This window comes from Labrus bergylta, chromosome 18 (assembly GCF_963930695.1).
Source record: "Labrus bergylta chromosome 18, fLabBer1.1, whole genome shotgun sequence".
NCBI lineage: Eukaryota > Metazoa > Chordata > Actinopteri > Labriformes > Labridae > Labrus > Labrus bergylta.
In genome coordinates, this window is record NC_089212.1 from 26,924,130 (window position 1) to 26,948,709 (window position 24,580).

Below are 24,580 nucleotides of genomic sequence, written 5' to 3' on the forward strand. Positions count from 1 at the left end.
GAGCCGACCCAACTGGTGGGAGTTTGAATACCAAAGAAGAAGAGTTGGTCGCACAGTGTCCAGACAGTCCGGATCCTTGAAGACATCAGGACCAAGAAAAAGTGTTTTTTGTCTCCATGTCTTCATCCTCGACCCGTGCTGTTTGAAACCGTGGCGTCCTCCCTCTGTCGCACGCCGGTCTCTCACTTTGTCCAAACTCGATGTGCAAATGGAGTGTTCTGGGCTCTGTGTGTCCGGGGAGGAGCGGAGAAGGCAACTTCAGTGTCTGCAGAGAGGCCTGACTCATGTCTTAAAGTCACAGTGTTCACATGAGATACAAGGTGGGGGGGGCGAGGGGGGGGGGGGGGTGATGCCTTTCTTTTAAAGTGTTTAAAAAAGAAAATCCCTCGTCCCCCTGCATAAAATAAGACTTTGGCAAACGTCTGCTGCTCACACACAAAGTGAGAGCTGAAGGTCAGTGAGCTCACAAACGAAAGCTCGACAGCTTCAGGCTACAAATTCCAAGGCCCCGCCCACTTTCTACCCCTTCCAAAAAGAGGAGGGGCCAGTAGGCGGGGCAGAGAGAGTGAGGGGTGAGAACTTTGACCCCGCTCCGTACTCCACACAAACACGCTGGCACACTGGTGTGGGTTTCTCATTGGCACAGAGGGTTTCAGATGAAGGCGGAGCTACTGATCCCCTGAGAGGCACAGCGGAGGGAGGTGATTGGTCGATACGGAGGGCAGGCCAGGGGGGCATGTGGAGCAGTTTCTCTGATCTGTTCAGTCCACTGTGTCCTAGTTTAAAGTAACGCAGACTCACTGGCTGCTGTCGCTGTTCTCCACCAATGAGAGGCCTTGTAGCGGTGGCTGCAGCAGCTCCCTTTTGTATGTCTTTGGTGGGAGTTTGGGGAGTTGTGGGCTGGAGTTGTGGCGCGGGGGGACGGGCGGAGCGGTAATGGGGACAGGAAGAGGGCAGAGGCTGTTCTGGCTGGCGCTGAGCGGGCAGGTCCGGCGGGGGATGCGAGGCGATGGCGTGCTGGGCGGGGTGTTGGGGGAGCTGGGGGAGCTGCTGAAGTCCCAGTGGTATCGGCCCACTGGGGAAGGCTGCAGGTTGAGGGGGTAGTTGATGAAAATCTCCGGGGGCCGCTGAGGCACCGGGGGCGGTGTGTCGGGCATAGGGTCTCTGGGGGGAGGGGGAGGGGGGCTGGGCAGGGGGCCGTCCATGGGGGGGCCGTTGTAGACCAGCGATCGAGGCTGGATTCTGGGCAGAGGAGGGGGCAGTCGGGGCGGGATGGCCGGGGGGCTGTTGGACCTGGAGCTGAGCTGAGACACACAGAGACACGAGCAGGTCAGAACACTTCACAGACTGAAGACAGAATCACTTTAATCAACGCTTACTTTGGATTCAGACATGGCGTCTTTCCTTCGTGGTGGCAGAGGGGGCGGCTTCAGCAGCTCCTCCCCGAGCTGGTGGAGGCTGCCGCAAGACACCGACTGAAACTCTGAGGAGACAAAGATGGAACATAAAGGTAAGTCGATCAGTCAAGATGAAGATCTGATGAGTCGTCTTCAAGCTACAGTCAGAAAAATCGAATCCTTTGAAAGAGGTGAAATGTTGAACTCACTGGAAGGAGGCAGAAGAACAGGAGCGAATATGGAGTTACTCCCTGCAGAGTGAAAGACAGAAGAGATTTCAACCTTTCACCACCTTCAATCACTTCAGTCTGAGATCAAACTAAAGCACATGTTTTGATTCTTAATCCGTCTGACTTTAGTTTTCTTCTTTAGTCAGAAATATAAAAATCAGAGTGTGAAGTCGTACAAATTTCAAATGTCAGAAAATCATCTGACTGATCGGAGCAGCTGATCAAACGGTGATCGGTCGTCGTGCCTCAGTGAACGCTGCACGACTGACACCGAGCGATTGGCCGACTTCACAATCTGTCAAACGACTGAAACAGTCTGAATGGAGCTGAAATCGTGGAGTGTACACCGGGCTGAAAAAACTCACTGAAGCCTGAACGTTTCAACACTTTACAGAATATGATCCAACACCTGAATTAAAACATGAATATTAAATTATACACTCAGCCACATGAGCGTACTGTCTCTTTAAAGATACAGGTGAGAGTCACTGACTTTTAATGAGTGTACTGTCTCTTTAAAGATACAGGTGAGAGTCACTGACTTTTAATGAGTGTACTGTCTCTTTAAAGATACAGGTGAGACAGTCACTGACTTTTAATGAGTGTACTGTCTCTTTAAAAGAGCTAAAGGGACGAGTGTACACTGTACTGACCGCCGTACGAGCTGCTGAGGTCGTGATCCATGAACACTGAGCTGAGGTCGGAGGAGGCGGACTGAGGGGGGGTCGGGGTGTTTGGAGAGGTGGGCACCGAGACAGACACGGGGGTCTCGGGCTCGGTCTCGGCGATGCTCCTGAAGGTGATTTTGTGAGGTGGCTCCCTTTCCAGCGGGACGGGGTGGCCCTTCAGGGTACCAGAGGTAGATGTTCGTACGGGCCGGATTCCCGGGGACTTCAGAGTGTAGAGGGTCTTCCTGGGCTGCAGGATGAGAAACAGAGGTCATGACCCCGTGACATCACACACACACACACACACACACACACACACACACACACACACACACACACACACACACACACACACACACACACACACACACACACACACACACACACACACACACACACACACACACACACACACACACACACACACACACACACACACACACACACACACACACACACACACACACACACACACACACACTCACACACACACACACACTCACAAAGCGAGGAGCCTGCTTGCAGTTGCGCGGCTCGATGTCCAGAGACATTTCAAACAGGTAGTCTGAAAAGTCCTTCTCGCCCCGGCTGCCCATCGGGTTCAGGTTCTCGAAGAACCTCTGAAAGAGAAGCAAGTGTGAGAAGGTGGAGATGGATGAGAGGTGATGAGAGGGGGAGGAGCCTGAGCGCCGCTCACCTTGATCTCGTGCTCCACCTTCAGACAGTACGGCTGGTTCTGGTACTGCTGGATCTCGCCTGTGATCTCAGCCACTTTCCTCCTCTTGCTGAAGTTGATCAGCTCTTTCTCGTGGCGTTTCAGGAAGTCGGGGTTTCCCTCCTCCGTCTTCAGGATGTTGGTTAAATAGATACCTGAGGACGGAGAACACACAGATGTAGAACGCCGTCTGGACGCTTTTTAGGAGAATGACCCGAAAACACAGACTCACCAAAGAAAGGCACGCATGGTGGGTTGATGGATTTGAGCTTAGCCAGATATTTCTTAAAGTGGTCCTGACTCAGATCCACAGCTTCCTCCAGGATTTTCTTCTTCCTCTCTGGTATGGCCTAAGGGGGAGGAGTCACATCATTAGGATTCTAGTAAATATCAAACACGACCTGATGTTGGCTCACTTCCTGTTTTTACATTACAAGTGGTGCCTAATGTCTTAATGTTACAAAAACAAAGAGAGAGCAGCGAGGGGCGGCGCTCCTCTTCTTCACACTTTTTTTTCTACTTTACCTCGAAGGTGTGGTCGAGCCGGTAGACGGGGACAGAGTTGATGGCGCTGACCACTTCCAGCACGCCGTTAAAGTTGTTGAGCTCCTGGAAAACCTGCAGGATCTCGATGACCCGGGAGAGCACGGCCACCCGCTCCTCCAGGTTCATGGTCTCTACGATACACCTGATATACACACACACACACACACACACAGAGACAGAGACAGAGACAGAGAGAGACAGAGACAGAGAGAGAGACACACACACACAGAGAGACACAGAGACAGAGACAGAGACACACACACAGACAGAGACAGAGACAGAGACACACACACACACACACAGACACACACACACAGAGAGACAGAGACAGAGACAGAGACAGAGACACACACACAGAGAGAGACAGAGACACACACACACACAGAGACAGAGACAGAGACACACACACACACACAGACAGAGACAGAGACACACACACACACACAGACAGAGACAGAGACACACACACACACATACACACACACACACACACACAGAGAGACAGAGACAGAGACAGAGACACACACACAGACAGAGACAGAGACAGAGACACACACACACACACACACACACACACAGAGAGACACAGAGACAGAGACAGAGACAGAGACACACACACAGACATACACACACACACACACACACACACACACACAGAGAGACAGAGACAGAGACACACACACACACAGAGAGACAGAGACAGAGACACACACAGACAGAGACAGAGACAGAGACACACACACACACAGAGAGACAGAGACAGAGACAGACAGAGACAGAGACAGAGACACACACACACACACAGAGAGACAGAGACACACACAGACAGAGACAGAGACAGAGACACACACAGACACAGACAGAGACAGAGACACACACACACACATACACACACACACACAGAGAGACAGAGACAGAGACACACACAGACAGAGACAGAGACAGAGACACACACACACACAGAGAGACAGAGACAGAGACACACACAGACAGAGACAGAGACAGAGACACACACACACACAGAGAGACAGAGACAGAGACACACACAGACAGAGACAGAGACAGAGACACACACACACACAGAGAGACAGAGACAGAGACACACACACACACAGAGAGACAGAGACAGAGACACACACAGACACAGACAGAGACAGAGACACACACACACACATACACACACACACACAGAGAGACAGAGACAGAGACACACACAGACAGAGACAGAGACACACACAGAGAGACAGAGACAGAGACACACACAGACAGAGACAGAGACACACACACACACACACACACAGAGACAGAGACAGAGACACACACAGACAGAGACAGAGACACACACACACACACACACACACACACACACACAGAGAGACAGAGACACACACAGACAGAGACACACACACACACACACACACAGAGAGCGTGTTACACCCTGACCCAGAGAGAGAGTGTGTGTTGTGTTGGTTCTGGAGGTTCTGACTCACTTCTCGAACCACAGCGTGAGGTTGGTGGTGTGTCGGATCATGCGCAGCAGGTTGGGAGAGTTCTTCTCTTTGTCCTCTTTGGTCCAGACGCTGCCGACCAGCTCAGACGGACGCACGGCTCTGAGGAGCACAAAGAGCGCGCTGACTGTCTGCTCACTCAGTAAACATGCTGCAGCGCCCTCTAGTGGAGCATGGCTGCATTACAACATTTAACCTGTACACTGCGCCCGCTCTCACCTGTAGAGCTCAGATTCGAGCAGCGTCAGCTGGCGGGCGATCTCGATGGGGTGGAGGGTCATGAGGTCAAAGGACTCCACCTGTCCCGCTCTGCAGATGTGCCACTCGATGGGAGGAGGCGGGCTCTCGAAGGTGATGTTGTGACTGACCCCGTTAGACTGCGTCTGCAGCTTCCTCTTGATGATCTTATTGATTGACTCCACCCACTTCCTCATGGACTTTCCTGAGAATGAAGCGTGAGGAAGTTAACGTCTCTTTATGACCTTTAACCCCACAGTCTGTGGTACTGTCAGGTAGGCGTGCTCTGGCGCCCCCTAGGCTCTTACACTGGTACACCGTTTAATTGGTCTGCTCCCTCACTAACTACTCTTCTTCATGCTTCTGACACAAACTGGTGAAGGAGGCGGAGTCTATTTAAGGTTTTTAAATTTATCACTCGCACTTTCTGTCTGGGCGAGAAACTCCGAGTGAAGTCTGCTCGAAAAATGTGTCTGTTTGTGTTTTTCAGGATATTTCTGTATGTGTGTGTGTGTGTGTGTGTGTGTCTGTGTCTGTGTGTGTGTGTGTGTGTGTGTGTGTGTGTGTGTGTCTGTGTGTGTGTCTGTGTCTGTCTGTGTGTGTGTGTCTGTGTCTGTGTGTGTGTGTCTGTGTGTGTGTGTCTGTGTGTGTGTGTGTGTCTGTGTCTGTGTCTGTGTCTGTGTGTGTGTGTCTGTGTGTGTGTGTGTGTCTGTGTCTGTGTGTGTGTGTGTGTCTGTGTGTGTGTGTCTGTGTCTGTCTGTGTCTGTGTGTGTGTGTCTGTGTCTGTGTCTGTCTGGGTGTGTGTGTGTCTGTGTGTCTGTGTGTGTGTCTGTGTGTCTGTGTGTGTGTCTGTGTGTGTGTGTGTGTGTCTGTGTGTGTGTGTGTGTGTGTGTGTGTGTCTGTGTCTGTGTGTGTGTGTGTGTGTGTGTGTGTGTGTGTCTGTGTGTGTGTCTGTGTCTGTCTGTGTGTGTGTGTCTGTGTCTGTGTGTGTGTGTCTGTGTGTGTGTGTCTGTGTGTGTGTGTGTGTGTGTGTGTCTGTGTCTGTGTCTGTGTCTGTGTGTGTGTGTCTGTGTGTGTGTGTGTGTCTGTGTCTGTGTGTGTGTGTGTGTCTGTGTGTGTGTGTCTGTGTCTGTCTGTGTCTGTGTGTGTGTGTCTGTGTCTGTGTCTGTCTGGGTGTGTGTGTGTCTGTGTGTCTGTGTGTGTGTCTGTGTGTCTGTGTGTGTGTCTGTGTGTGTGTGTGTGTGTGTGTGTGTGTGTGTGTGTGTGTGTGTGTGTCTCTGTGTGTGTGTGTGTGTCTTTGTGTGTGTCTCTCTGTGTCTCTGTGTGTGTGTGTGTGTGTGTCTGTGTGTGTGTGTGTCTCTGTGTGTGTGTGTGTCTCTGTGTGTGTGTGTGTGTGTGTCTCTCTGTGTCTCTGTGTGTGTGTGTGTTTCTGTGTGTCTTTGTGTGTGTGTGTGTGTGTGTGTGTCTGACCTCTCAGCTGGATCTTGCTGCTGATGTATTCCTCTAATCGACTCCTCAGTTCTGGATCGTTCTCAAAGTCGTAGAAATGATGCTCCACCCACTGACGGAAAACGTTGAGAACTCTTAAAAAAAAAAAAAAACACAAACAGAACTTTAACCTCCACGACGAATACAGACCACCGCTCTGTCCCTTCCTCTCACACCTGAGCCCAGCTGTGATTGGACGTTCAGTACCTGAGCTGGACCGGCTGCACGTACTCCTTCCTGAACCTCTGCAGCTCGGCCGCCATCGGCTGGTCTCCGTTCCAGAGCGCCTGGCGGTCCTCCTCCGTGGGTTCAGGCTCTGGGATCTCGATCCTGAGAGAAACGAGCATCAGGTTTAATATCAAGTCCAGATCGAGCGTTCAGGGTGGAGCTATGACATCACAGCAAGGCGTACCTGTCGATGAGCAGCGCGAGGAGCTCCTGAGGTTTGCAGAAGGATCGATACGTGGTGAGAAAGGTACGGACGAAGTTTGGATCTACAAACAGGAGACACGGTTAGTGAGTGTGGAGTGTGTGAGTGTGTGTGTGTGTGTGTGTGTGTGTGTGTGTGTGTGTTGTGTGTGTGTGTGTGTGTGTGTGTGTGTGTGTGTGTGTGTGTGTGTGTGTGTGTGTGTGTGTGTGTGTGTGTGTTCTTACCTGCATACATGTGGTAGGTGAGCCTCTCGATCAGTTTGACGACGGTTCCCGCCTTGATCAGCGGGATTCCCGTCTTGCTCTGCACTTTGTCCTCCAACACGATGTTCTCTTCAGAGTCCTGCACGGCGAAGCGGTAAACGTCGGGCGAGGGCAGCCTGAGAGGGTGCGCCCGCTCCTCGTGCTGCAGCACCGTGTCCAACATACGGTCCAAAGTGGAGCGGTACTGCAGAGTGACGAGCGCCGCCATCCACGCCGCCTTCTCATCCGCGGTACGTGCGGAGAACACGGCGCAGTTCTCGTCTTTCCCGATCAGCTCGAACGGGTGCCGCAGCTCCGCCGAGTCCTCGCGGTCCACGATGCGGATCTTCCTCAGCACAAACTTCTCCTTCAGACGGTACTCGGCGCCGCTTCCCGACCCGGGGAGCCGCGAACTCTGATTGGCCTTACAGCTGATCATCAGGCCGTCAAACAGGAAGTTGTGTCTCTCGTGTTTGGCGCCGGCTCGTAGCAGCGGCCCCTCCAGGATGAACTCGCTGCAGCACTGCCCGATGTCTTTCCCCTCCCAGCCGTCGATGCTCTTCTGGATCTCGTTCATGCGTTTGATGGCGAGCTGTTTGCTCCGAACCTGTCTGCTGTAGAGGCGGTACATGGGCTCGCTGTGGAGGAAGGGGGAGGAGTTTAGAGCCAGAACATCTCGAGGTCAATAAACAGGGCGAACAGGTCATCACGCCCGTCAGAGAGCGAGGACCTAACGGGATCTAAAGGGTTAAAAAGTGGAGGACGTTACCCGGGTTTACGGCGAGGCTGCTTGGCATAGATTCGCTCCACGCTACATTGAAGGTTTAACAACGCCGTGATCGCCTGCTTCAGACACTCACGGTCGTCCTGGTCATCACTGCGCTCCTGAAGCTGCTGCAGAAACAAAACAAACACGAGTCAGAGGAAAACAAACACGAGTCAGAGGAAAACAAAACAAACACGAGTCAGAGGAAAACAAAACAAACACGAGTCAGAGGAAAACAAAACAAACACGAGTCAGAGGAAAACAAAACAAAACAATACAAACACGAGTCAGAAGAAAACAAAACAAACACGAGTCAGAAGAAAACAAAACAAACACGAGTCAGAAGAAAACAAAACAAACACGAGTCAGAAGAAAACAAAACAAACACGAGTCAGAAGAAAACAAAACAAAACAATACAAACACGAGTCAGAAGAAAACAATACAAACACGAGTCAGAAGAAAACAAAACAAAACAATACAAACACGAGTCAGAAGAAAACAATACAAACACGAGTCAGAGGAAAACAAAACAAACACGAGTCAGAGGAAAACAATACAAACACGAGTCAGAGGAAAACAAAACAAACACGAGTCAGAAGAAAACAAAACAAACACGAGTCAGAGGAAAACAAAACAAACACGAGTCAGAAGAAAACAAAACAAAACAAACACGAGTCAGAGGAAAACAAAACAAACACGAGTCAGAAGAAAACAAAACAAACACGAGTCAGAGGAAAACAAAACAAACACGAGTCAGAAGAAAACAAAACAAACACGAGTCAGAGGAAAACAATACAAACACGAGTCAGAAGAAAACAAAACAAAACAAACGAGTCAGAGGAAAACAAAACAAACACGAGTCAGAGGAAAACAATACAAACACGAGTCAGAGGAAAACAAAACAAACACGAGTCAGAAGAAAACAAAACAAAACAAACACGAGTCAGAGGAAAACAAAACAAACACGAGTCAGAAGAAAACAAAACAAACACGAGTCAGAGGAAAACAAAACAAACACGAGTCAGAAGAAAACAAAACAAACACGAGTCAGAGGAAAACAATACAAACACGAGTCAGAAGAAAACAAAACAAAACAAACGAGTCAGAGGAAAACAAAACAAACACGAGTCAGAAGAAAACAAAACAAACACGAGTCAGAAGAAAACAAAACAAACACGAGTCAGAAGAAAACAAAACAAACACGAGTCAGAAGAAAACAAAACAAACACGAGTCAGAGGAAAACAAAACAAACACGAGTCAGAGGAAAACAAAACAAACACGAGTCAGAAGAAAACAAAACAAACACGAGTCAGAGGAAAACAAAACAAACACGAGTCAGAAGAAAACAAAACAAACACGAGTCAGAAGAAAACAAAACAAACACGAGTCAGAAGAAAACAAAACAAACACGAGTCAGAGGAAAACAAAACAAACACGAGTCAGAAGAAAACAAAACAAACACGAGTCAGAAGAAAACAAAACAAACACGAGTCAGAGGAAAACAAAACAAACACGAGTCAGAAGAAAACAAAACAAACACGAGTCAGAGGAAAACAAAACAAACACGAGTCAGAGGAAAACAAAACAAACACGAGTCAGAAGAAAACAAAACAAAACAAACACGAGTCAGAAGAAAACAAAACAAACACGAGTCAGAGGAAAACAAAACAAACACGAGTCAGAGGAAAACAAAACAAACACGAGTCAGAGGAAAACAAAACAAACACGAGTCAGAGGAAAACAATACATCAGTTGAAGTTTAAAGTGAGTAGCGCTGCAGCTAACAGCGTGCTAGCCTTTAAGCTAGCTGTTAGCATGAACGTACCTGCAGAAGCTCGAAGTAGTGCATACAGTGGTAAACTGGGACCATCATGAGCTGTGGGAGGACGTACTGGACGGCTTCTTTGAAGCCTTCAGCCACCGACTGCAGACACAAACACAACCTGTCAGAGACCGCCCACATGACCACATGCTCTATCCTCCGGTTAGGCTAGTGGAGAGAGGAACGCCAGCAAAGAGCCGAGGACGGATTCAAACCCTCCAAGGCCTCTGTACATTGGGCGCATGTCATAACCGCGCCCTCTCACTTAACAAAGTGATGAAAGAATGAAAAAAAAGTGTCCAATGACAGGCTCCGGTTGTTATTTAATTTGTGACATCATGAGCAAAAGGACGCGCACGCGCACGCGCACGCGCACGCACACACACACACACACACACACACACACACGGCTGAGCGAGATGACGCGGCGTGCTGGAGGGCGAGGCAGCTTCAGGGTAACCGGAGAAGAGGCCGTTAGAGGATCCATTTAAATCTCTGTTCCCCTGATAGACCACTCACAATCAATACTCACGCAGCGGCCGCACTGGGGCCACTGTGTGTGTGTGTGTGTGTGTGTGTGTGAAATAAACTGACCTGAGTTTAGACGTGTTTGATGTTTCTGGAAAGTACCAGAATGACCCTTTACCCCCCCCCCCGACGCTCTGATAGCTCTCCATGTGAAAACATCTAAGGCTGCTGAGTGCTCCCCACCACGCAACACTCAAACATATTCATGTGAGGAATGTCCAAATAAAACAATGCAGACACAGCAACGTGTGTCATGACACGCCTCTGACCATATCAGGACGAGGTCGAAGACACGGGAACAAAGAATCAGACTGTAAACACACAAACTCTTTAAGATCAGGATCAAGAATAACAGGAAGGGCGAGAGAGAGAGGACGAGAGAGAGAGAGAGAGAGAGAGAGAGAGAGAGAGTTCACTGACAGGCTCCACCCATGTGTGAGTATCTCACCTGGAAGTAGAGGCCAGCGGTCGGTCGGGCCATCAGGTTGTTGAAGTGCTTGTGGAAATCTTTACTGAGGATGTCCTGGGACAGAGTCTCATAGGGGTCGAACGCCTGCTCCTGTACACACACACACACACACACACACACACACACACACACACACACACACACACACACACACACACACACACACACACACACACACACACACACACACACAGAGAGACACACACACACACACACACACACACACACACACACACACACAGAGAGACACACACACACACACACAGAGTTTTACACTCTAACGGAGGCTGAAACACACACATGCACAAACAGGATCCTCTGGACATACACTAATGGAGAGGTCTCAGAGTGGGGGGGGGGGGGGGGGGGGGGGGGGGCACAGCGAGCGCTCCAGAGCAGTTCTGGGGTTCGGTGCCTTGCTCAAGGGCACCTCGGCAGTGAACAGGAAGTGGACCGGCACCTCTCCAGCTACCAGACCAGATTACAGTCTTGAACCGGCGACCCTCTGATTCTCGAGTCCCTACAGACTGAGCTGCTGCCCCATGTGACGCTCAGCATGAAGGTTTCAGGTGTGAACGTTCGATTCCCGTGTAACAGTCGAGATATTCAGGGCGTTACTGCGAGGTAACCATGAGGAGGAAGTGAAGGTTTGTTTGGTTTGTAACTTCTCACCTCTGCGAGATCCTCGAAGCAGCTGCCCACCAGAGGATGAGGGCTGCCATCCGCCGTCATCTCCACGGCATCCTCGATCAGCCCGAGCAGCTTCACCGTCAGCTCGTGGATGTCCAGGATGTTACTGAAGATCACCTCCACGTCCTGCACACAATCAGCTGATTACATACTCTGTCTCTGAGCGGGCAGGAAGCTTTAACATGGAAATAGGAAGTCACCGTAACATTAGACTTTAGAGCGCCGTCTCACTCTGACCACGATCATTAAGATCTATTCACTTCACTTCTACACAAAGCCTGTGCACGCCGTCAGAGCGTCGGTAGGCCCGTGCGTTTAGCATGAAGGAAGCTAACAGCAACCCGTCTGAATCTGACCCGCCACGAGTCACGCTGCGTCTGTTTCCCCCTGAGCCCCTAACCGCCAACGACCCCGCCCAGAAAGGATACCTCCAACGACCCCGCCCAGAAAGGATACCTCCAACGACCCCGCCCAGAAAGGATACCTCCAACGACCCCGCCCAGAAAGGATACCTCCAACGACCCCGCCCAGAAAGGATACCGCTGGGGCGCGCTGGTGGTGCAATGGTTAGGGCGCGCGTCCCATGTGTTGAGACTCTCGTCTCGAGCGGTAGGCCCGGGTTCACTTCCACCCGTGGCCTCTTTCCACATGTCATTCCCTACTCTCTCTCTCTCTGGTTTCTGACTCTATCCACTGTCCTCTCTCTCTCTCTGGTTTCAGACTCTATCCACTGTCCTCTCTCTCTGGTTTCAGACTCTATCCACTGTCCTCTCTCTCTCTGGTTTCAGACTCTATCCACTGTCCTCTCTCTCTGGTTTCAGACTCTATCCACTGTCCTCTCTCTCTCTCTGGTTTCAGACTCTATCCACTGTCCTCTCTCTCTCTGGTTTCAGACTCTAATCCACTGTCCTCTCTCTCTCTCTGGTTTCTGACTCTATCCACTGTCCTCTCTCTCTCTCTCTGGTTTCTGACTCTATCCACTGTCCTCTCTCTCTCTCTCTGGTTCTAGACTCTATCCACTGTCCTCTCTCTCTCTGGTTTCAGACTCTATCCACTGTCCTCTCTCTCTCTCTGGTTTCAGACTCTATCCACTGTCCTCTCTCTCCTGGTTTCTGACTCTATCCACTGTCCTCTCTCTCTCTCTGGTTTCAGACTCTATCCACTGTCCTCTCTCTCTCTCTGGTTTCAGACTCTATCCACTGTCCTCTCTCTCTCTGGTTTCTGACTATCCACTGTCCTCTCTCTCTCTGGTTTCAGACTCTATCCACTGTCCTCTCTCTCTCTGGTTTCAGACTCTATCCACTGTCCTCTCTCTCTCTGGTTTCTGACTATCCACTGTCCTCTCTCTCTCTGGTTTCAGACTCTATCCACTGTCCTCTCTCTCTCTGGTTTCTGACTCTATCCACTGTCCTCTCTCTCTGGTTTCAGACTCTATCCACTGTCCTCTCTCTCTCTCTGGTTTCTGACTCTATCCACTGTCCTCTCTCTCTCTCTGGTTTCTGACTCTATCCACTGTCCTCTCTCTCTCTGGTTTCTGACTCTATCCACTGTCCTCTCTCTCTCTCTGGTTTCAGACTCTATCCACTGTCCTCTCTCTCTCTCTGGTTTCAGACTCTATCCACTGTCCTCTCTCTCTGGTTTCAGACTCTATCCACTGTCCTCTCTCTCTCTCTGGTTTCAGACTCTATCCACTGTCCTCTCTCTCTGGTTCTGACTCTATCCACTGTCCTCTCTCTCTGGTTTCAGACTCTATCCACTGTCCTCTCTCTCTGGTTTCAGACTCTATCCACTGTCCTCTCTCTCTCTCTGGTTTCTGACTCTATCCACTGTCCTCTCTCTCTGGTTTCAGACTCTATCCACTGTCCTCTCTCTCTCTCTGGTTTCAGACTCTATCCACTGTCCTCTCTCTCTGGTTTCAGACTCTATCCACTGTCCTCTCTCTCTGGTTTCAGACTCTATCCACTGTCCTCTCTCTCTCCCTGGTTTCAGACTCTATCCACTGTCCTCTCTCTCCCTGGTTTCAGACTCTATCCACTGTCCTCTCTCTCCCTGGTTTCAGACTCTATCCACTGTCCTCTCTCTCTGGTTTCAGACTCTATCCACTGTACCTCTCTCTCTCTCTGGTTTCTGACTCTATCCACTGTCCTCTCTCTCTCTGGTTTCTGACTCTATCCACTGTCCTCTCTCTCTCTGGTTTCTGACTCTATCCACTGTCCTCTCTCTCTCTCTGGTTTCAGACTCTATCCACTGTCCTCTCTCTCTCTGGTTTCAGACTCTATCCACTGTCCTCTCTCTCTCTGGTTTCAGACTCTATCCACTGTCCTCTCTCTCTCCCTGGTTTCAGACTCTATCCACTGTCCTCTCTCTCCTGGTTTCTGACTCTATCCACTGTCCTCTCTCTCTGGTTTCTGACTCTATCCACTGTCCTCTCTCTCCTGGTTTCTGACTCTATCCACTGTCCTCTCTCTCTGGTTTCTGACTATCACTGTCCTTCTCTCTCTGGTTTCTGACTCTATCCACTGCCTCTCTCTCTGTCCTCTCTCTCTCTGGTTTCTGACTCTATCCACTGTCCTCTCTCTCTCTGGTTTCTGACTCTATCCACTGTCCTCTCTCTCTCTGGTTTCTGACTCTATCCACTGTCTCTCTCTCTGGTTCTGACTCTATCCACTGTCCTCTCTCTCTCTGGTTTCAGACTCTATCCACTGTCCTCTCTCTCTCTGGTTTCAGACTCTATCCACTGTCCTCTCTCTCTCTGGTTTCAGACTCTATCCACTGTCCTCTCTCTCTCTGGTTTCAGACTCTATCCACTGTCCTCTCTCTCTCTCTGGTTTCTGACTCTATCCACTGTCCTCTCTCTCTCTGGTTTCAGACTCTATCCACTGTCCTCTCTCTCTCTGGTTTCTGACTCTATCCACTGTCCTCTCTCTCTCTGGTTTCTGACTCTATCCACTGTCCTCTCTCTCTCTCTGGTTTCTGACTCTATCCACTGTCCTCTCTCTGGTTTCTGACTCTATCCACTGTCCTCTCTCTCTCTCTGGTTTCTGACTCTATCCACTGTCCTCTCTCTCTCTCTGGTTTCTGACTCTATCCACTGTCCTCTCTTTGGGCACGAAAAGCCCAAAAAATAAATCTTAAAAAAAAAAGAAAGGATACCGCCAACGACCCCGTCAAGAAATGGTACCTCCATGGCTCTGATGGCTGAGAGAGTATTTATTAACCCTTTAGGGGTCAGTAGTGTTTCCTCACCTGAGGCGTGAAGATCTTGGTGTTGGACAGGAAGTGATGGCGAAACACTTTGATGATGAGGTCGAGCTCTCGCAGGTACTGGCGCTCCTCGGCGATCTCCAGCCTCACCAGGTCGTCGTACGTGAGCTCGCCGGAGGAGGACGGCTCGTCCGTGCACTGAGACATCAGACCGATATCCTCCTCCTGGTCGAACATGTCCATGAGCACCTGAACACACCATCAGGTTAGAGGTCACAGAAACACCTGAAGGCATCACACCTGTAGCCCCGCCTCCTCACCTTGTCAGCGCACATGGACACCTTGATGTCCTGCTGGCTGATCTCATAGTGACGGATGTTGCCCACGTAGTTTCCCGCCAGTTTGAGAATGTCGGCTGATATGTACTCGAGCACCGCCACGATGTACAGCGAGACGTGGTAGTCCACTTTGTAGCCCAACACTTCCTGTTGGAGGAAGAAACAAGAGGTGTGAGTAGAGTTACCTGCAGCCTGTTGTTAGAAAGGGGACGTGTCCTGTTGTTAGAAAGGGGACGTGTCCTGTTGTTAGAAAGGGGACGTGTCCTGAGGTTAGAAAGGGGACATGTCCTGAGGTTAGAAAGGGGACGTGTCCTGAGGTTAGAAAGGGGACGTGTCCTGTGGTTAGAAAAGGGGCGTGTCCTGTTGTTAGAAAGGGGACGTGTCCTGTGGTTAGAAAAGGGGCGTGTCCTGTTGTTAGAAAGGGGACGTGTCCTGAGGTTAGAAAGGGGACGTGTCCTGAGGTTAGAAAGGGGACGTGTCCTGTTGTTAGAAAGGGGACGTGTCCTGAGGTTAGAAAAGGGACGTGTCCTGAGGTTAGAAAGGGGACGTGTCCTGTTGTTAGAAAGGGGACGTGTCCTGAGGTTAGAAAGGGGATGTGTCCTGAGGTTAGAAAGGGGACGTGTCCTGAGGTTAGAAAGGGGACGTGTCCTGAGGTTAGAAAAGGGGCGTGTCCTACCTTGAGCAGGGGGTGGATCTTGTCCACGGGGAGCAGTAAGGGTTTCTCCTCTTGCGTTTCTCGATGGCTGACTGAGCGTCGGCGATTGCCCACTTATCTATCGGGTGTGGGAAGGTTTTCTGGACGCGTTCCTGCAGAGACAGAAACATTTACTGTAGTTGACTGAAGGATTAAATCCATCATATGACAGGTTGAGAGTATAGAATCAGGTTAAATAGAGCTGCAGATATTATCAGGTTAAATAGAGCTGCAGATAGAATCAGGTTAAATAGAGCTGCACCTCCACGTCCTGCACGGAGCGAGGCTGGGCCACACACAGCATGTTGAGCAGCTGCAGGATCAACTCCTCGATGTGCTGCAGGGCGTCCTCCTTAGCCAGGAGGTTAGGGTGGACCTGCTTCTGCACCTGAAGAGAGAGAGAGAGGGGGGAGAGAGACAGGGAGAGAGAGAGAGAGACAGAGAGACAGAGAGAGAGAGGGGAGAGAGAGAGAGAGAGAGAGAGAGAGAGAGCGAGAGTGATGATAGAGCTCCTGTATTCTGGTTCTATAAACAGCTGGTGTCAGACATCTTAGTGAGGGAGAGAGAGAGAGAGAGCGAGAGTGATGATAGAGCTCCTGTATTCTGGTTCTATAAACAGCTGGTGTCAGACATCTTAGTGAGGCTCAGGTCCCTTTAGTCTGACCTGCAGCCCCCCCCCCCCCCACCCCCCCCCCTTCTCTCTCTTATACTTTGAAACCCACAGACTGAAACCCTAACCCCCCCCCCCCCAGGACAGAGAAATCTCCTCCACTCCAGCTCAAAGGGAAAAAACATGATCTATGAAGCTGTCCAGTCAGCGTCTCCTGTGGGTGGAACCAGACCCACAGAAGGTGTGGCATCATCAGGCCCCTCCCCCTTACCCATCGTCAGGTCTACATGTGGAAACCCCTCCCCCTTACCCATCATCAGGTCTACATGTGGAAGCCCCTCCCCCTTACCCACCCTCCACCCTCCCACAGTGTGCAGTCAGTCGGGCCGTGCCCTCGTGCAGGAATGCTGTCAGTTGAGATACTCTTATAGCAGCAAACACAGACTCGGAGAAGGTGGATCCAAAGACAGCCTCACAAAAGGCGGTCCTGTTCACACGCTGCTGATGGAATTACCCCGGCGTGCAGTCGAGCGGGGCGTCATGATGTCACCACGTTGCCCCCGGATGAAGGAATGTGAGACGAGAGTAGAAAGGTCAACACAGACAGAGTTCATGCATTCCTCAGCTCTGACTTCACTCAGGATGTCCCCTCCACTTTCAGATCAAACTCACTCGGGGGGGGGGGGGGGGGGGGGGGGGGAGCACCCTCTCTGCACGTCTCTCTACGTCATCTCTGTTTGGATGCACGCTCACAAGACCCTGCCGTTATAAATACTCTTGGGTATGAAGACAGACTCTTCAAAGCAGAAGTGATAGATCCTTTGGACCACAAATAGACACCAGGAGCAGTGAGTCACCACGCTGAAACCACGGGGGTTTCCCTTCTCGACATTCACACAACAGTTAGTGGACTACCTCCAACAGGGTCAGGACAAGAGGCCGACAGGAACACAAACATCTGAATGTAATCAGAAGAAAGTCAAAGAGAACAAACCCTGAAACACTGCAAACACGTTTGAAAATACTTCATCAATCACCAACAAACTAAAGTGCTCTGTAGAGAATGAACCTTCTGATCAGAACTTAAAGGTCCAATCAGTGAGCTGTGTAGAGAGTGAGATGATAAAGGTATCTTACTCCCTGATCATTAAGGAAACATGCTATGTTGAAGTGCTGGCTTCTCTGACAACAATGCAGCAGCCAGTATGTCCTCCTTCTAACTTTAGATTCTGCTCCTGAATGCTCTGGATTTGTTTGGACCAGAGAAGGTAGGCGCTTTTAAGACACGCCCCCACACGGCCGTTTTGGACGCCCCTCGGTTTGACAGATATGAGAGCAGTTATCAGGTCAACAGGTGTTACAGCGATGGAAGCGGTCAAGAGAAGTGGCTCAGATAGAAGTGATTGTACCCGACCTAAAAAGCTGATTTCTGATTCTGTCCGTGTGTCTTTTGTCTCAGACTTGATCTCTGTCCTGTGGTTCCACAGACAGTCTAGTTGTAATGGCAGATGATGTCATGGCATGAATCAACAGTGACACATGCTCGGGTATAATAGCTGATGCAGCCCCGTACACAGCCGGCACAATAATCAATTGAATTAGAAACGTTAACCTTGAATTAATGCCGTCCAGCTTCTGATTGTTACCTCAGTCTCTACGCCTCCTTCACCAACACGAGCAGCACGCACGCACACAAATTAAAAACCTTCATCTCTTCCCGTCACTGACTTTCTGAACAAAAACTGACCTACATCTTCATTGTGTGTGTGTGTGTGTGTGTGTGTGTGGTGAGCAGGTGAATCTGTTGGCTTCTTAAAGTTGTGATAGACGATGATGTATTTGCAGACAGATTTTCATTCTTTAAATGTTGTTTCCATAAATCGGTCATGAGTCTCATTAACTACTAATAATCAGCATGGGCTGAAAAACAGACCGTAATAGTATATAGAATATAATAAAAATATTGATACTTGGCAGCCATGAATCATGCTGTATACATTTCCCCCCCACACATCAGTGCTTCCTTACTTTCTCTGCAGAGAGTCACACAAAACAGAGAGCTGAGAGTTTCACCTCCACCATGCAGAGGACTACAGAGGACTCTCCTTAAAGAGATCTGTGAACAACCTCCTCTCGCTCTCCTCTTCCTCCTCTCTCTTCTTCCTCCTCTCGCTCTCCTCTTCCTCCTCTCTCTTCTTCCTCCTCTCTCTTCCTCCTCCTCCTCTCCCTCCTCCTCTCGCTCTGCTCTTCCTCCTCTCTCTTCTTCCTCCTCTCGATCTCCTCCTCTCCCTCCTCTCTCTCTCCTCTTCCTCCTCTCGCTCTCCTCCTCTCCCTCCTCTCTCTTCCTCTCCTCCTCCTCCCTTCCTCCTCCTCTCGCTCTTCTTCCTCCTCTCTCTTCCTCCTCCTCTCGCTCTCCTCTTCCTCCTCTCTCTTCCTCCTCCTCCTCCTCTCTCTTCCTCCTCCTCCTCCTCTCTCTTCTTCCTCCTCTCGCTCTGCTCTTCCTCCTCTCTCTTCTTCCTCCTCTCCCTCCTCCTCTCTCTCCCTCCTCCTCTCTCTTCTTCCTCCTCTCGCTCTGCTCTTCCTCCTCTCTCTTCTTCCTCCTCTCTCTTCCTCCTCCTCCTCCTCTCTCTCCCTCCTCCTCTCTCTTCTTCCTCCTCTCGCTCTGCTCTTCCTCCTCTCTCTCCCTCCTCCTCTCTCTTCCTCCTCTCCCTCCTCCTCTCTCTCCCCCTCCCCCTCCTCTATGGACAGCTGTGAAGAACAGCGAGTCACGGTCTGTCAGAACCATAACAAACCGTCTCCTGCGTCAGTCTCTGACAGTCTTTCCCCGCGGCGGTTGTGTAACAAGTTGAGGCAAAGCGACGGCGGCCCAGCAGCCCACCACCTGCTCTCACGGTTTCACCTGATTCATCTCAGCTGTGTGGCGTCTCACTGACAGAAACACCACATGGTCCATGCTACACTATCAAGAACCTTTCAAATTTACACTTTAACTGAGGAGGTCCAACCGGCTGCTACAGAACATCAAGTCAAACATATGGGCAGCGCAGACGACCCACCATGTGCAGAGACGTGAGGAGGTGGTCACATTATGTCTGTCGACATGTTAGCTCACTGTGCGTTAGCGTCGCTTTGCACACGGCATGAAACGGATTTGTGTGTGAGAGATCGGCACAAAATCACCTATACTCGTGAGGACCGGCCAGTCAGGTGAAAACCAGAATCAAAGAGGGAGACCGTTCTCTACAAAACATTCAAATCCTTGTTTTAAATACTTTTCATTTTAACGAGGAAAGATAAGTCGTGTTCTTCCATGATTTAGTTCCCCTGTTCGGCTCTCTTTCATTCCTCTTCTTGTTGCTTTGATGCTCATCGTATTCTACTTTCACTGTCGCAGAGCATCGACCTTTAAAAAGGCTGAGGCTGAACACAGTTTTACAGAACATGATGCAGAAAAAAAGCAGACAATGAAGGTTTATCTGGGGACGCAGATGGCCTAGCGGTTAGGTTCGGCCCTTCGTGCAGTCCTCCCAGCATCTGAGAGGTTACACGTCTGAGAGGTTACACGTCTGACGTCTGAGAGGTTACACGTCTGACAGGTTACACGTCTGACAGGTTACACGTCTGAGAGGTTACACGTCTGACAGGTTACACGTCTGAGAGGTTACACGTCTGACGTCTGAGAGGTTACACGTCTGACAGGTTACACGTCTGACAGGTTACACGTCTGACAGGTTACACGTCTGACAGGTTACACGTCTGAGAGGTTACACGTCTGAGAGGTTACACGTCTGACAGGTTACACGTCTGACAGGTTACACGTCTGAGAGGTTACACGTCTGAGAGGTTACACGTCTGACAGGTTACACGTCTGACCTGTTACACGTCTGACATGTTACACGTCTGACAGGTTACACGTCTGACATGTTACACGTCTGAGAGGTTACACGTCTGAGAGGTTACACGTCTGACAGGTTACACGTCTGACAGGTTACACGTCTGAGAGGTTACACGTCTGAGAGGTTACACGTCTGACAGGTTACACGTCTGACATGTTACACGTCTGACAGGTTACACGTCTGACAGGTTACACGTCTGACAGGTTACACGTCTGACATGTTACACGTCTGACAGGTTACACGTCTGACAGGTTACACGTCTGACAGGTTACACGTCTGACAGGTTACACGTCTGAGAGGTTACACGTCTGAGAGGTTACACGTCTGAGAGGTTACACGTCTGACAGGTTACACGTCTGACAGGTTACACGTCTGACATGTTACACGTCTGAGAGGTTACACGTCTGACATGTTACACGTCTGAGAGGTTACACGTCTGACATGTTACACGTCTGACATGTTACACGTCTGAGAGGTTACACGTCTGACATGTTACACGTCTGACAGGTTACACGTCTGACATGTTACACGTCTGAGAGGTTACACGTCTGACAGGTTACACGTCTGACAGGTTACACGTCTGACGTCTGACAGGTTACACGTCTGACAGGTTACAAGTCTGACAGGTTACACGTCTGACGTCTGACAGGTTACACGTCTGAGAGGTTACACGTCTGACGTGTTACACGTCTGACAGGTTACACGTCTGAGAGGTTACACGTCTGACGTCTGACAGGTTACACGTCTGACAGGTTACACGTCTGACAGGTTACACGTCTGACCTGTTACACGTCTGACATGTTACACGTCTGACAGGTTACACGTCTGACGTCTGACAGGTTACACGTCTGACAGGTTACACGTCTGACAGGTTACACGTCTGACCTGTTACACGTCTGACATGTTACACGTCTGACAGGTTACACGTCTGACCTGTTACACGTCTGACCTGTTACACGTCTGACAGGTTACACGTCTGACAGGTTACACGTCTGACCTGTTACACGTCTGACAGGTTACACGTCTGACAGGTTACACGTCTGACAGGTTACACGTCTGACGTGTCACACGTCTGACAGGTCACACGTCTGAGAGGTCACACGTCTGACAGGTCACACGTCTGACAGGTCACACGTCTGACAGGTCACACGTCTGACAGGTCACACGTCTGACGTGTTACACGTCTGACAGGTCACACGTCTGACAGGTTACACGTCTGACAGGTTACACGTCTGAATACAGTTTTACAGAACATGATGCAGGAAAAAAAGCAGACAATGAAGGTTTATCTGGGGACGCAGATGGCCTAGCATCTGACATGTTACATGTCTGACATGTTACAAGCCTGACAGGTCACACGCCTGACAGGTCACACGTCTGACGTGTTACATGTCTGACGTGTTACATGTCTGAGGAAAGAGAAAATTAAGTCTGTGATGACAGCAAGAAACCAAGATGATGCAAGAAAAGGGTGCGAGAGGGCCACTCAAAAAGGAACTGTTCCTGCTGACCAACAACATTCAAGTCCAAATATTTCCTGTCCTTGAACTTTCAACCAGCGTCACAGGAATAACATTAGATTTCTTTTTAAAAGCTCATGTGTAAGAATCATCAAACTACAGAGGAACTACAGAGGAAGGTCTGTTTCAATACTGTGAAAGGATGAGACATCGAATGAGGAACAAACAAAGACACAAACAGTAACACACACACATCTGAGCATGTGTGTGTAACGGAGCCCGACAGTATCACCAGGACAGCTTCACTCAAATTCAATTGAAAAGGTGTCAAACCAACTCCCTGCTAGTGTTAGTGTGAACATCGTAACTATGAAACATGGCAGTTAACAGCTTGACAGTCAACAGTTCAAAAACTGTACAATGTTGGGCAACTTCTTCAAAAGCAGGGTGGGAAAAAGTCTTAATAGGGAAGTTGTGTGAGAGACTTATTTTAATAAACTGTAAGTGGAGGAGTCAGCAGCCAAACAGGAGGAGGGCAGCAGGTCGTACACTCCAAAAAACTGATTTTAATTCAGTTTAACGGAGGAATTAACTGCTGCTCGGAGTCACAATATGTTACATACAGGACCTGTGTGTGTGTGTGTGTGTGTGTGTGTGTGTGTGTGTGTGTGTGTGTGTGTGTGTGTGATGAGTATGAGCTGCAGATAAATCCCTGTCTGTGGTCGGTCATTAAGGGAATGTGTGTTTGAGTGATGCTCGTACCTTCCGTAAAGCTTGCACGAACAGGCCTCTCCATTTGTGGCTGTTCTCTTCACTGGAGAAGTCGTAGATCTGCTGAGGCTGCATGCTGGAGCGGCTCCTCCGGGCTGGACTGTCAGCATCGGCCCCGGGTAGAGAGTCCCTGTGGGCGGGTCAGTCCGGTCCAGACAGGCACGGTGGGAAAAGTCAACCCGTCTTACGTGTTAATATTAAAGTGTCAGGAAAGCACAGCAGGAGTCCGGTGATGAGTCGTTATCTCCAAACGAAAACAAGCACATGTAGCTCTGAAGTTCGTTAGCTTGGAGGCTAACTGAGGCTAGCTCTGCTGCTGTAAACACGGGACAGCGGCTAACTACAGAGCTAACGGCTAATAACAATGTTGCTAAGTGTTATACTTGCTACTTGGCATTTGCTTTAAATCTTATAACAGGCACATTAAGTTATGTATTAAGTCACAACATGCTAGCTCAGCTAACTGACAGCTAACTACAGCTACAAGTGATGTTTGGTTATTTGCTGCCTTAACACCTGTAACGCTAGCAGGCTAACATTAGCCGACTAGCTGAGCAGTGCTACAGGCTGCTGCTGGCCTTGATGGATCCGAGTTTGATGTTTTATGTCGCGGCGTTCGAGCCGTTCTGCTCCGAACAAGGCACACTTTCTCCCGCGCTGCTCCCTTCACATGTAATCATCTTCTTCTCCGGGGAGTTCAGGCGCTAAATCCAACGAAAAGCCCCCAAACGGCGGCCGATCCGCGGCATGTCTGCGGGCAGAGCAGCCGAACTGTTTTTGGTTTGAGAAGTCGAAGATGTTCGAACAAACTCCTCTGCTGTCTGCTGCTGCTGCTCGGGATGATCGCTGATTGGAGAAAGAGTCGCTTCTTCGAGCCGACTCTTTTAAATAAGCGAAGGGAACCGACTCCTGATTTCTTTCTAATTCTCTTTTTAAGTTTTTGTAAATTACTACCAGCTGAAGTAAAGTGGTGATCACTTAACATTAAATATTAATAAATAACATCCAGAGGCTTGTCATGCAGGCAGCTGCTGGGGGCCCCTGACAAGTAGGGGGGCCCTCAAGTGCCGACAAAATTTAAACCACAGCAGTGGCCCAATATGTGCAAAGTTTGCAATGACAGTATTAAACCTCCCTAATGGTTTGTGACTCTATCCACTGTCCTCTCTCTGCATTATAGGCACGAAAAGCCCAAAATAAATCTTTAAAAAAATCAAAAAATCAACATTACGCATTTTAGTTTTGATGTTGGATTAGTTCTGACCTCATGCTGATGAGAGCTGATTGGTGGGTCATCAAGTCTCAAGAATCACGGCTGCATTTATCAACAGAGCAGAAATGTTCAGTCCTAAACTAAAGTCCACTTGATAATTACTATCACTAACAAGTTTAAAGGATTCAAACTAAATCAGGTCCAGTCATCAGTCAGGAGGAGCTGTGTGATGGATCAACTGGTGACTCTTTAATCAAGGACGAGTCAAAAGATCTGAGTCACTGGATTGATCCGAACTTCTCATGACCACTTTCTGCCGTCACGGTCACAGTTGATTGGACAGAGAAAGAAACAGGCTGGACTTCTGTGTCATTACAGACTGGAGACCTTAAACTGCAGACTAAAGACCCTAAACTGCAGACTAAAGACCCTAAACTGGAGACTGGAGACCCTAAACTGGAGACTAAAGACCCTAAACTGCAGACTAAAGACCCTAAACTGCAGACTAAAGACCCTAAACTGGAGACTGGAGACCCTAAACTGGAGACTGGAGACCCTAAACTGCAGACTAAAGACCCTAAACTGCAGACTAAAGACCCTAAACTGGAGACTGGAGACCCTAAACTGCAGACTAAAGACCCTGAACTGCAGACTAA

The 24,580-nt window shown here is 49.7% G+C and overlaps 1 protein-coding gene across 1 annotated transcript in view; it reads right to left on the reverse strand.

Moving 5' to 3' along the window:
* The window catches only part of sos2 (son of sevenless homolog 2 (Drosophila)), a 24,601-nt gene extending 1,059 nt beyond the window's left edge, over positions 1-23,542 (reverse strand). Inside the window, 24 exon segments of the mRNA XM_065966292.1 lie at positions 1-1,304; positions 1,380-1,483; positions 1,607-1,648; positions 2,281-2,545; positions 2,799-2,915; positions 2,993-3,165; positions 3,243-3,360; positions 3,536-3,698; positions 5,047-5,166; positions 5,284-5,506; positions 6,772-6,884; positions 6,997-7,119; positions 7,202-7,283; positions 7,444-8,099; positions 8,231-8,355; positions 10,055-10,153; positions 11,028-11,138; positions 11,721-11,864; positions 14,985-15,191; positions 15,263-15,427; positions 15,957-15,994; positions 15,997-16,087; positions 16,237-16,362; positions 22,703-23,542. The exon segment at positions 1-1,304 is cut by the window's left edge and continues 1,059 nt beyond it. Of these exon segments, the coding sequence (XP_065822364.1) occupies positions 798-1,304; positions 1,380-1,483; positions 1,607-1,648; positions 2,281-2,545; positions 2,799-2,915; positions 2,993-3,165; positions 3,243-3,360; positions 3,536-3,698; positions 5,047-5,166; positions 5,284-5,506; positions 6,772-6,884; positions 6,997-7,119; positions 7,202-7,283; positions 7,444-8,099; positions 8,231-8,355; positions 10,055-10,153; positions 11,028-11,138; positions 11,721-11,864; positions 14,985-15,191; positions 15,263-15,427; positions 15,957-15,994; positions 15,997-16,087; positions 16,237-16,362; positions 22,703-22,786 (3,996 nt within the window). The 5' untranslated portion in view covers positions 22,787-23,542 and the 3' untranslated portion in view covers positions 1-797.
* Between the last annotated feature and the right edge of the window lie 1,038 nt (positions 23,543-24,580).